The sequence below is a fragment of the Vulpes lagopus genome, chromosome 6, assembly GCF_018345385.1.
Source record: "Vulpes lagopus strain Blue_001 chromosome 6, ASM1834538v1, whole genome shotgun sequence".
NCBI classification, from domain to species: Eukaryota; Metazoa; Chordata; class Mammalia; order Carnivora; family Canidae; genus Vulpes; species Vulpes lagopus.
Window position 1 is genome coordinate 76,063,835 of NC_054829.1, and position 12,405 is coordinate 76,076,239.

General features: G+C 43.0%; 1 protein-coding gene across 1 annotated transcript in view; it reads right to left on the reverse strand.

The window, feature by feature from the left end:
* The window catches only part of PPEF2 (protein phosphatase with EF-hand domain 2), a 33,123-nt gene that overhangs the window by 5,859 nt on the left and 14,859 nt on the right, over positions 1–12,405 (reverse strand). The window contains exons 10-13 of the mRNA XM_041759283.1: positions 12,166–12,315; positions 7,556–7,936; positions 5,635–5,820; positions 4,004–4,146 (exon numbers count right to left, since the gene is read on the reverse strand). Of these exons, the coding sequence (XP_041615217.1) occupies positions 4,004–4,146; positions 5,635–5,820; positions 7,556–7,936; positions 12,166–12,315 (860 nt within the window). The remainder of the gene's footprint in view (positions 1–4,003; positions 4,147–5,634; positions 5,821–7,555; positions 7,937–12,165; positions 12,316–12,405) is intronic.

Here is a 12,405-nt window from a genome sequence, read left to right on the forward strand (position 1 = left end):
CAGCCCTGGTGGTGCAGTGGTTTAGCGCTGCCTGCAGCCCAGGCCTGATCCTGGAGACCCGGGATCAAGTCCCACATCGGGTGCCCTACACGGAACCTGCTTCTCCCTCTGCCTGTGTCTCTGCCTCTCTCTCTCTCTCTCTGTGTCTCTCATGAATAAATAAATAAATAAAATCTTAAAAATAATAATACTAAATAAATAGAATAATAAAAATAATAAATAAATAATAAATAATAATAAATAAATAATAAAAATAATATATAAATTATTAATAAAATAATTATATATAAATTATATATAATATATTATATATTATATATAAAATAAATAAATAAATAATAAATAATAATAAATAATAAATAAATAATAAAAATAATAAATAAATAAAATAATAAAAAAAAATTTAAAAATCTTAAAAAAAAAGAAGTATGGGACTCCCTCTCCTCCCCCCAAAAGTTTATAAACCATTGGTCTGGCAAAACATTCAAACTATCTTCTGTCAAATTGCAGTCCTCCATCATTATCATGACAGGATATAGTATGGTGACACTTTTGGGAGCTGGCTAGATGTACGAGGCTCTCTGTTTCTATGGCAAGCAGCAAATAGTGAACATTAACTAAATGCAGAGTTCTGCATGGATTGTTTCTTTCCTCCAACACCCATTGAGGAAGGTCTGATTACTATGCCCATTACAAAGTAACTAATCCAAGGTCACATAGCTAATACCAGGTGGTGCCAGCAATCAATCTTAACAGGTGGACTCCAGGCAGGCTAAACTATTATTGTGAGGCATTGATGTGAACCAAAAGTGAATGGATGCTGAATGAGAGCTCTTTGAAGAAAAACACAAGATTTTGAGTTTACGGGCATTGAACCATGAATAACAATAGTCAGAGACATTTCCCCCTTACTTCTAAGTTCTCCACTGCGCTCCAGGAAGTTGAAGTTGTTGGACGAGTGACTTCTAGGTGAATTAGGTGATGTTTCCTTGCTTTAATACAATTGATGAAGATTTCAAAGAGCTCTTTAATTATGTTATTAAAACATATGCTCTATAGGATTCCCTACAGTGACTTCTTTTGCAGTGACAACACCTAAATCCTATGGAATCAGCCATTCCAATTCCCTGGGGCCTACCCCTGGAGATACTACTTTGGTGGGGCTGTGGTGAGGGTAGGGCGGCTGAGTTTTTGTAAAGCTCCCCTGATGATGTGCCTGCACAGTAGGTTTGACTATCACTTAATGAGTTTAAATTTTCATATGAAACTTCTTGAGTGATGCTGGCCTTGATTTTTTAATAACTTGAGTGTTTAATAACTCTTGATTTTTTCACTTTCTTAATTTAAATTCAATTTGGCAACATATAGTATAACACCCAGTGCTCATCCTATCCAGTGCCCTCCTCAGTGCCCATCACGCAGTTACCCCAACCCCCCACTCACCTCCCCTTCCACTACCCCTTGTTCGTTTTCCAGAGTTAGGAGTCTCCCATGGTTTGTCTCCCTCTCTAATTTTTCCCATTCAGTTCCCCTCCTATCTCCTATCCCCTATAATCCCCTTCACTATTTCTTATATTCCCTGTATAAGTGAAACCATATGATTGTCCTTCTCCAATTGACTTACTTCACTCAGCATAATACCCGCCAGTTCCATCCACATTGAAGCAAATGGTAGGTATTCGTCCTTTCTAATGGCTGAGTAATATTCCATTGTATATATAGACCACATCTTCTTTATCCATTCATCTGCCGAAGGATGTCGAGGCTCCTTCCACAGTTTGGCTATTGTGGACATTGCTACTATAAACATTGGGGTGCAGGTGTCCCGACGTTTCACTGCATTTGTATCTTTGGGGTAAATCCCCAGCAGTGCAGTTGCTGGGTTGTAGGGTAGCTCTATTTTTAACTCTTTGAGGACCCTCCACACAGTTTTCCAGAGTGGCTGTACCAGTTCACATTCCCATCAACAGTGCAAGAGCCTCTCCAACATTTGTTGTTTCTCGTCTTGTTAATTTTCCCCATTCTCGCTGGTGTGAGGTGGTATCTCATTGTGGTTTTGATTTGCATTTCCCTGATGGCAGGTGATGTGGAGCATTTTCTCATGTGCTTGTTGGCCATGTGTAGGTCTTCTTTTGTGAAATTTCTGTTCATGTTTTTTGCCCATCTTATGATTGGATTGTTTGTTTCTTTGCTGTTGAGTTTAGTAAGTTCTTTATAGATCCTGGAAACTAGCCCTTTATCTGGTAGGTCATTTGCAAATATCTTCTCCCATTCTGTAGGTTGTCTTTGAGTTTTGTTGACTGTTTCTTTTGCTTTGCAGGAGCTTTTTATATTGATTAAGTCCCAATAATTCATTTTTGCTTTTGTTTCCCTTGCCTTCATAGGTGTATCTTGCAAGAAGTTGCTGTGGTCAAGTTCAAAAAGGGTGTTGCTTGGGTTCTCCTCCAGGATTTTGATGGATTCTTGTCTCACATTTAGATCTTTCATCCGTTTTGAGTATCCAGGCACCCCTACTCTTATTGTGTCTCTGGGAATCTTGAGGCTTCAATGCCCCCCGCCCCCGCCCCACTCTCCGCAATTCTGCCCTATTTCCCTGCTAAACACTTTTCAGTCAGGGAACACTCAGATGTGGATTTTTAAAGTTCCCACTTGTCCAGGGCTGGGCTTTCCTGCCACAGAGGCTTTCATGGCTCTGCTTTCGCCCAGCTTGTCATGGTTCCCTTCCCCACTTTATTCATTTAAAAATTTTTTTTTCTGCCTTCCTACCTTGTTAGAAGCAAAACCCTTCTCTTTTAGCTTTCTGGCTGTTTTCTCTTTACATCTCAGGTCGAATTCGTAGGTGTTCAGGATGATTTGAAAGTTATCTAGGTAAGTTTGTGGGACCAGGTGAGTTGAGGAGCCTACTCTTCTGCCATCTTGCCTCCCAACCTAACTCTTGATATTTAATAACTTGAGTGATTTAAAATAATGCACTTTCATAGCACTCACACAAAGCAGATGCTAAACATTAAAGTGTTCTCTTCCACTGGGTTTATGTTAACTTTGTTTTGATTTCTAATTAGTTCACTTGATAATTAAAGAAGCTTGTTCAGTAGTACTAACACTATATCTGTTAGCAGCTTATATACTCTGGGACCATCTTCTTGGTGGGAAGCAGTACTGCACATCTGTTATGTGTGTGATTTCTGAAATAAGACTGCCTGGGTTAAGGCTTACCTTCATTGTGTATTAGCTGTATGAGTATGAACCTCTGTTCCTTACTGATCTCCACCATAAAAGTGAAATTCATATGTATTTTATAAGTTCATTGTGAGACATACATATAAATTCTTTATAATAGCACTTAGTGGGTGGTGAGTCCTCAACCAAGGTTAGAACTTAGAATAATCCCAACAGAAGCCATTTAAGTACTATTATATGCTTCCTTCCCGGGAAGAAGACGGCCAGCAAATGCGTTGACTGAAACCCATCTGTCAAATGCCTAGAAAGCAAAAAACCTTTGTCTGTGGCTTATAGGGTAACACAAGCCCTTTAAGGAAAGGAGAAAACAGAAGAGTGACCCTGGAAAGACTTAGTGGCCTGGTATATGGACTTTACCCAAGACACATCCATTGAAAATAAGTTCTGCAGGAAGCAAATTTGTTGCTCTCATTAATGACGCAAAGGTACAGGTCTTAAAGTATATGGAGGACAAGGAAGAGGCCCTTGCTATGTCTATGTGGACCTCACTGCTGACATAGCTAAATTTTGTTGTTGTCGTCACTGTTGTTGTTATAGGTAGGCTCCATGCCCAATGTGGAGCCCAGTGTAGGGCCTGAACTCACAAATCTGAGAGCAAGACCTGAGCTGAGATCAAGAGTGGGGTGCTTACCCAGTTGAGCCACCCAGGTGCCCCATATATTTTGAATTCTCACTTAGAATTTGGATAAATATCATGATGCTTGACATTTCTACAAGCACCATAATTCTGTTTTTCTGAAAATCATTCATTAAAAAGTCTTGCCTTTGCCTCATAGTCAGCCTGTGAGTCTCCTTGTTAGCTTGATACTGCACGATGTATGGGGTCAGGGCCGGTCCCAGTTTGACATAGGCCCCTCTGTTACTGCCAACTTCATAGTAGTTGGAGGCAGAAAAGATTGTTAACACCTAAATCAAAACAGAGAGAGAGAGAGAGAAAAAAAAAAAAACAGAGAGATAAAGGCATTCAGGTTCACTGAAAAACTTTTCACCATCAATCTGATAGGGCCCAACCCAATTTCAGGCATTGCTCAATTTCAGAGGCTATTCCTTGGCCTCACCTATGGATTGATTGATTGATTTATAAGATTTTCTTTATTTATTCACAAGAGACACAGAGATAGACGTAGAGACATAGGCACAGGGAGGAGAAGCAGGCTCCAGGCAGGAAGCCCGATGTAGGACTTGGTCCCAGGACCCAGAATCACGCCCTGAGCCGAAGGCAGGTACTCAACCACTGAGCCACCCAGATGTCCCAGATCTTTTCAATTTTTTAAAGTCATCAGTTCTAGTAAGGCAGGAGCTCAAGTAATAACAGCTTGAATTCTGATGGGACATCCACAACATGCTTTCTTCATAGTTTCATCTCAAGTACAATAGTAGGGGTCAGAGAAAACATTTCATTTGGATCAACTGAGAGGCAAGCAGGATCCAATAACTTGGGAAGGCCATTACAATTGGCAAGCCGGGGACAGCCCAGGTGGCTCAGCGGTTTAGCGCCGTCTTCTGCCCAGGGCCTGATCCCACATTGGGCTCCCTGCATGGGGCCTGTTTCTCCCTCTGCCTGTGTCTCTGCCTCTTTGCCACTCTGTGTCTCTCATGAATAAATAAATAAAAATCTTAAAAAGAAAAAAAAAAAACAATTGGCAAACCAGTAATCAGAGCTGGTATGAGGCCTCAAAGCAGTTTCCCATGGAATACTCTGCCTCCCACGATGCCCTGTGAAGGTTTCCATTGTTAGTACATTGGGAAATGGTAGACACTGCATCTCTTCTTGGAGATTTATAAGGGATATAGGAAACTAAAAGTTCTCAGAAGTCCCACAGTAGAGAAACTTGAATTAACCAAACACTTCTTAGATTAGTTCATCTCACTTTTATCCCCCCACATGGAAACCTGTTATTCTCCTGTAGAGTTGGTTTCCGCGGGACCGCTCTCATCCTAGTGGCACTGGGCTAGGCAAACATTGTAGGATTAAGATGCCCAAAGATCAGTTAGGATATTAAACATGTTCCTGAGATGACAAACAATCCTGAATCCCTGTCTGGGGCACAGTGCAGAAATCCTGTCACCCTGCAGTGTTGTTTGAAACATGTGGCAGCAAGCAATGTGACTTAAAGAATGGAGATGTGGCTGGGAAAACACTAAGCCATGTATTTCTGTCCGCGAGATGGGACAGTATCTGCCTTTTTGTTCTCTCGGGGTACATGCTGTGTGGTGGCAGCAAATTCTGAGGTTTAAAGAGGCTATGAAAGTCAAGGAGAAGGACCGAGCCACCTGGAGAGAGTGGGTAACACACACAAGCCACGGCTGGCTGTGGGCAACCAAGAGCCTGCGCTTGTCCCGACCTGGGGGTGACGGTGGACCACTCCCGGGCACCACAGACACCGTGCCCACCTTGCGTCTGTGGCAGAACTCGTAGCCTTCAGGCTTGCACTCGTGGGAGCGGATCAGGAACTGCAGGTTGTATTTCTGTAGCAACTGTTCTGTTACATTAGGTCCAAAATAACAGCCTCCTCCTCGAACAGTATTGGCTTTGCAGCCCTCCTGGGCCATGGGATCGCTCCACAGTATATCGACCACCTGGAAAGACCAAGAGATGCTTTCTTTCCTAAACTCTAGAGAGAGATTCAGAGTCATTCCTATGAAAAGCGGAGGAGTAAAAGGCAGAGGAGGAGAGGAAGAAGAAGAGGCTACAAATATTTGGACGGAAATAAGTGAATCGTTTTCCCTGTGATCAATATTTGATAGATGCTCATATTTGAACCTCTCGGGTTCTAGAACTTTCTCTTACTCACAGGAGGAGCATGTGTATGTGCATATTGTTTGACAAGCCACTCTCTAGGAAATAAATCTTATGCGAAGGCCCCACATATAAACCAGATAAAAAGGGAGCTGCTTTGGTAGGAGCTTTGATCAGAGCCAGTAATCTTCAGTTAGCCCAATTCTCTGGGCTCCTGGACATGTGCCCCAGAAAGAAGGCAGAAGTCCTGGGACTGGCAATGTGATCTCTCATGCAGCATTCACAAGGCCCAGGAGTAGTCCTGGGAAGGTGCAATCAAATGCTTAATCTCTTAAAGTAATTTCAGCATTTTAAAAAGAATTTGCAGAAGAGCTGAATAATTTTTCTAGCAATTCAGGTTCTACCCTTTGGTTACTACTCAGGAAACACTGATGGCTAGTCTTATACACAACTTACATGAAATATTTGGGTGTATTTTGGTTGTTGACACCCAGTACTTTCTAAATGTACTTTTAAGGGGGAAAAATGCATTTGACTTGTAAACATCAGAACATTATTAATGAGTCACATTTTGCAAAAGGAGAGACTTGCATTTATTTTAGAATTTCCATTTTAAGTTGATGTTGGAGCCCAAATTGACAGACAGCTCAGCGAGAATGTAATGTAAACTCACCATCTAGCTCTCTGAGGTTTCCAGCCTCGGGGTCAGCTGTGACTCCTCTTTCTCACCACCCTCCATCCAATTAACCTGCAAGTTCTGCCAATTTTAGCTCTTACATAATTCTGAATTCTCTCCTTTCTTTATTGGATGAACCATAAAAAAACTGCCATTCTTACAGGTGACAAATGGTTGAATACCAGCAAGTTCACTTAGTGCCACTAACACCCCTGGCACACGCTTCCCACATGGATCTCCCATGTGGATTACAAGTCCTACCACCCCAGTCTTGCCTGGGTGAAATGTGCCCTCCATTTGGCAGCCAGGGGCATATTTAGGTGAACACTGGGAGTGCCTACTCTGAATTCATTCTCCTTTTTCCTTCTTGGGAAGAGAACTCTGATGAGGTGTTTGGGGTGGCAGCATGCCTAGCTAAACACTTGCTTTCCCAGTCTCCCTTACAGCGAAGGGTGACTATGTGACACAGTTCTGAAGATTCTGGAGAAGCCTTTAGTTGCCTGGGAACAGAGGTCCCGGAAGCTGCTGACCTAACCCACTGGACCTTGAACTACAGGAGCCATCTTTCTGATACATTAAAAACAAAACATCAAAAAAACAAAAAAAAAACAAAACATCAGGTAATAGCATCCAGTAACTCACGGCTTACCTTCCTACCCAATGAGGCTAGGTCACTAAGTGGGTGATTGCCCACCTGCCACAGCTTCCCATCCTCTATAAAACTCTAAAGTATTTGAGTTCTGAGGCAAATACTAATATCCTTCTGGGGTGTTCTAGCCCCAGGGGGAGAGGTGGAAAAAATACCCTGAATTTACAGAGGGAAGAGATTCCCTTTAGTCTTCAAAATCCTCTCCGGAAGACAGCCACATCGCAGGGAGCAGCACGGGGCCACAACTCACCTGCTTCCACTCCTCCTGAGTGGGCTGCAGGGGCTCCTCGGCTTCTGAGCCTGCTTCTGGCGTGAAGAGCAGGGGCTCCCCTCCGGCCCGGCTCTTGGGGAGGCCTGCCTGCTGCCGGCACCCGTCTAGCCCCAGGGCCACAGAGCTCTGTCCACGCGGGGCCAGCTCTAGGGCCTCGACTGGACGGTTGCAGGGGATGCTGGAGGAGCGGCTGGTTCGGTGCCCCCCGGGGGAGCCCAGGTGGAGGGGCCAAGTGGGCAGAGAGCAGCTGTGGGGCAGAAACCACGGGGCGGGTCTCTCTGTGTGGCTTGTAGCGGCCTTCTCTTTCGCAGCCTGCTTCCCCTTCTGCTTTCTCGTTTTGCACCGCAGGGTGGAAACGATCTAAAAAGTCCGGAGAAGATACAGATGCTGGGCTGACACCGGAGTTGGTTTCCTGAGTAGCCCCTCCAAGGCGAGCACCTGGGCTCTGGAGGATGCCTCTAGAAACCGTCAGAGCAGTTTGGTAACTGCTGTGATATTCAAGGACATGATCTGTTTTTGGGTTGCATTTCATTTTTTCCTAGTACTTCATATATATTGTATTTTTTACAAAAGTACTGATCTGTGACAAACTGGAAATTTATAAAACCTGATCTTCCACCACAGATAATTCGAGAGATACTAAGCTAGGCCACTGTTTCCTCTAGGAACCTGGTGAGTTTTAGACAAGGACGGGAAAGGGAACCTCTCGGGAAGGTAAGTCTGTATAGACTTTCCTGCTATACAACCAGGTATTAAAACAAAGGAGAAGAAATGCAGCTTGCAGTTGAAATGTTGGGATAGGAAACACCTGATGCTTTGCTGTGGGAGAGGCAGCACTTTGTGGCATCTTATAGGAAGTGCTATCTTACCTGTTGAGGAAGGCAGGGAGTGGAGGGGAGCACCTCTTTTCAGCCTGGATCTAATTGGAAAGAGACTCTTTTTTGCCAAAGAGACTGGGTATGGTCCCTGTCACCGACTCAGAGTCATCATGGTACTGGGACCCGGCTGACAGTGTAGTCACAAGCTGGAAGAATTCTGATCATGGGAAAGAGAGAAAATAAGGCCACAGAGCAGAGCTGTGGCATCCAGCAACCATTCCTGGTGTGCCTGAGTGCCACAGTGGAAACCGAGGGACACATTGTCAGGCTATCAATGACAGAGGTCTGGCTCACAACGGGAACTCAGTGCAAACACGTAATCAAAGAATGAGAACTTTCTGCAAATAGATATAAGGACTGTGATCCAAGAAAGCCATGTCCTCGGGTGGACTAGCCTAGGGCAAGGACAAAGGACACTCAGAGAGGGTCAGCAGAACCTGAACGATATTTTAAGAGGAATCCAGATTGAATATAACAGAACAGAGGTGTTCTCTAACTTTGGACAAGCACTAATGACTTCCTAGGCAGCTTAGCCCTGGGCATAGAGAGTAAAAGGCCATCAAATGTGAATGGAGTCATAACCTCCTCCTTCTCTCCTTGCTGCAACTCAGATTGAGTGTCAGACTATCAGTCCCACCCCTTTCCACCCTCTGGTAACTTTATTTCAAGGATGTTATTTATCTGCCCCCAAAAGGCATCTCTAATTTTGATTTTTAAGGAGAATGACAGTGTTACTATGTATTGAGCCCTTTCTAAATAGTGCTACGCTGGGCACTTAGCATGAATTCATTGATTGACCCTCAGGTCACCGCTATAAGCCTGCATCCTCATTTATGGTTTTACATGAATTCATTGATTAGTGCTCACACCCCTGTGAGATAGCATCCTCACTTATAGTACAGACGAGACACCTGAGACACAGAGGTACTAAAACGTTACCAGGACTGTATCCAGATATCTGACTCCAGAGCTCCTACTTTTGTGTTTCTCTCCCAAGTGATCCCTGGACTCTGTACAGATGGCTACATCTCCCCTCCCCAGAGCTTTGCAAACCAACTATTGGGAGGTTGGCTTTTTGCTAAGCTACAGAAAATAAACTGTTCTTTAGCATTCTTTCCCAAAGTTCCTACTTCTCCTGTATACATGAAATGTGATTCCTCCCATGAGATCATCTGCTTTATTGTGACTTGTCTCTACCTCCAGACATAGATGCAGCAGAACAGAATATTTGAATTAAAAAAAAATAAGGTGCTGGACATTGTGCAGAATTGACAAAGGAAATACTTAGAGCTAGTTTTAGGTCCCGTGAGCCCCTCCTCCTCTGTTAAGAACATGAAAGGGTTGAGATTATGGAAAAGCAGAGAGGGAATTTATAATGAAGATTTTTGAAGGAAGCTGTTGAAAATGTTGCAGGTGCCCCCTCTCCCGCCTCTGCCAAGGGGTTATCCTTTTCCCCTTCCAACACTCAGTTTGTGGGTACAGGGACACATAACTGGTCTTTCAGTCACCAGAACACAAGGGGCCATCGCCAGACCTTGATAGGTAGGATTTGAATCCAGAAACCTTGGACTGAATGCAATTATTGGATGAGACCTGAGTGCTGACTCCATTGAGGAGGGATGGGCATGGCTCGCTATGTGGGAACCAGGATGCATGGAAATTTGGGGAGTAACAAAAACAGATCAAGACAGAATGTGGCATCTATCTACACTTCTGTCTAACATCTATCTACACTTCTTCCTTGGAAATAGAAACCCAGATTCTTATAGATACCACCTGGAATGAAGAATACACTCTCCAACCTGCCTTTCAGCCTAAATGTTAACAAATGATAAAATTTCGAACAGAAACATGAACAAAAACTTTGTGTACAACTGAATGTCCTTAAAGGGAAGAAACATGCCTTTCTTCTACTTTCTAATTTATGCTGCTAGAATGTGGTCATGATGGCTGGAACCCAAGTAGCCATGCTGGGCCATGATGCAGCCTGGGGGAGCAACAAGACAGCAGGAAACTGGGTCCCTGGTGACTTTGTGGTGTTACCCTACCAGCCCTGGACTGCTTGCTTCCTGTGTTTATTTACAGAAGGAAGGAATAATCATAAACCATTGTTATTGGAGTTTTCTGTCACTTCAGCCAAATGCAGTTAATACGATTTCTACTTGTTGAGTACAAATTTTGTAAAGCATGTGCATATGTATTTTCATTTAATCCTCACAACACCTAGGATATAGTCATTTATATTCCTATTGTATAGATTCAGAAACTGATGTTGTAATAAATTACTTTTTCAAGGCAATATTCTATAAGTAGCAGAAACAGAATTTTTATCCATTTCTTTCCAACTTCATAGGCCATGGCATAATCACTCACCATAGCTACTCAAGGAAAAAAGAACATATTTCTATTCAATACCTGTGTGGCAGACCACCACTCCTCCAAATCTATTTTCCCCTTCTTCGTCATAGGAATGGGAACCCCAACTCTTGTGCTAGGCCTGCAGCCAACCAGAAAGAAGGCTGCATTTCCAGCCTCACTTATAGCAAGGTGTAATTCTGAACAACAGGATGAGAACAGAAGAGATGTATACAACTTCTTCACTGTGTCTTTAAAGGGCAGGAATATTCTTCCCCCCTTCCTTCCTCTATCCTACTGCTTGGAACACAGATGTGGTGGCAAGCCATCTTGGCTTACACAATGAGGGCATGGGAAACACACCCCAAGGATGGCAGCATAAGAAGACTTGGTTCTTGGATAACCTAGTAAAACAAAGCTGCCATACTAGCCAAGTACTCCATGTTCTAAGATTCAAACCCAGATCTGTCTGATTCTAAAGCCATATTCTTTCATTTGTGTCTCATATAACACAGACTTACATGAATTAGAGTTGCTCAAAGCACACAGGCTTGTGTAGTAATGAGTTCTCTATCTTTGGAACTGCTCAGATGAATGTTTTCAAGGATGTTGTGGTAGGGATTCCTGTGTTTTGGAAGGGGCAGCTGGAGTACAGAAGCCATAGGACACCATTCAAGTACAAGAGTTTGTGATTAAAAGAAAATAGAATCTTTTTTCCCTAAAGTTTTACTTCCAAAGTGGAACAAAATAGAGACGTGTTAATACTGGAGTATAACGCATTCTGTGTCACTCACTTCTCCTGCTGGTTATTGTAAATCCCCTTAGGGAGGCACCATCTCTGGTTATCTCTGTATCCCCCCTACCATTTTCCTTGCACATAGTAAGCACTTTAAACATAGTTGTTGAGTTTAATTCTAAATTGATCTTCATCCTTCTATCTGCCAATAGCATCCTCCCTCCATGAAGTAGGTACTCAATACACATTTGTTAGTTTAACCGAGTTATTTGAGAAATAGAGGCTCTTCAGGTACAGTGATTGAGGAGTATTTACTAGAATTGTCCAGATCAGGGACAGCAAATAGATGGCTCTCACTGTCACTCCCCACTATCACATCCAGAACAAACACCACTAATGGATCACAGCACACTTGTGCCTTATGCTTGGACGTGGATTCTTAATCTTTCTCCTTTTAATGGTTTAATGGCTTCTCTTAACAGCCCTTATTAGTCACCTGGAGTCAGTGTGCAAGATGATATTTTATGCTGCCTGTGAAACTGGGTTAAATTATTATGAACTGGATTATTATTAACTGGGTTAAATTATAGTGAAATATATACCACTTCAGTAGTCAGTACCTTGTGCCTGTCTAGTTTAGCCAAAAGCTCCAGGTCAGTCATGTCTGATACTCCGCCATGAAGAATCAGGACTTTCTCATCAACCAGAGTAGCCAGAGGAAGCCAACAGAAAACATCCTGCAGTATTTTTAGTATTTTCTTGCCATGTGTCTAGAAAATGATAGTTAGAAGATAATAAGTTTCAAATGACAATACTAGACTCATCTGAACTAAGAGAAACTTTTGCTTTTAAAGGCAGCA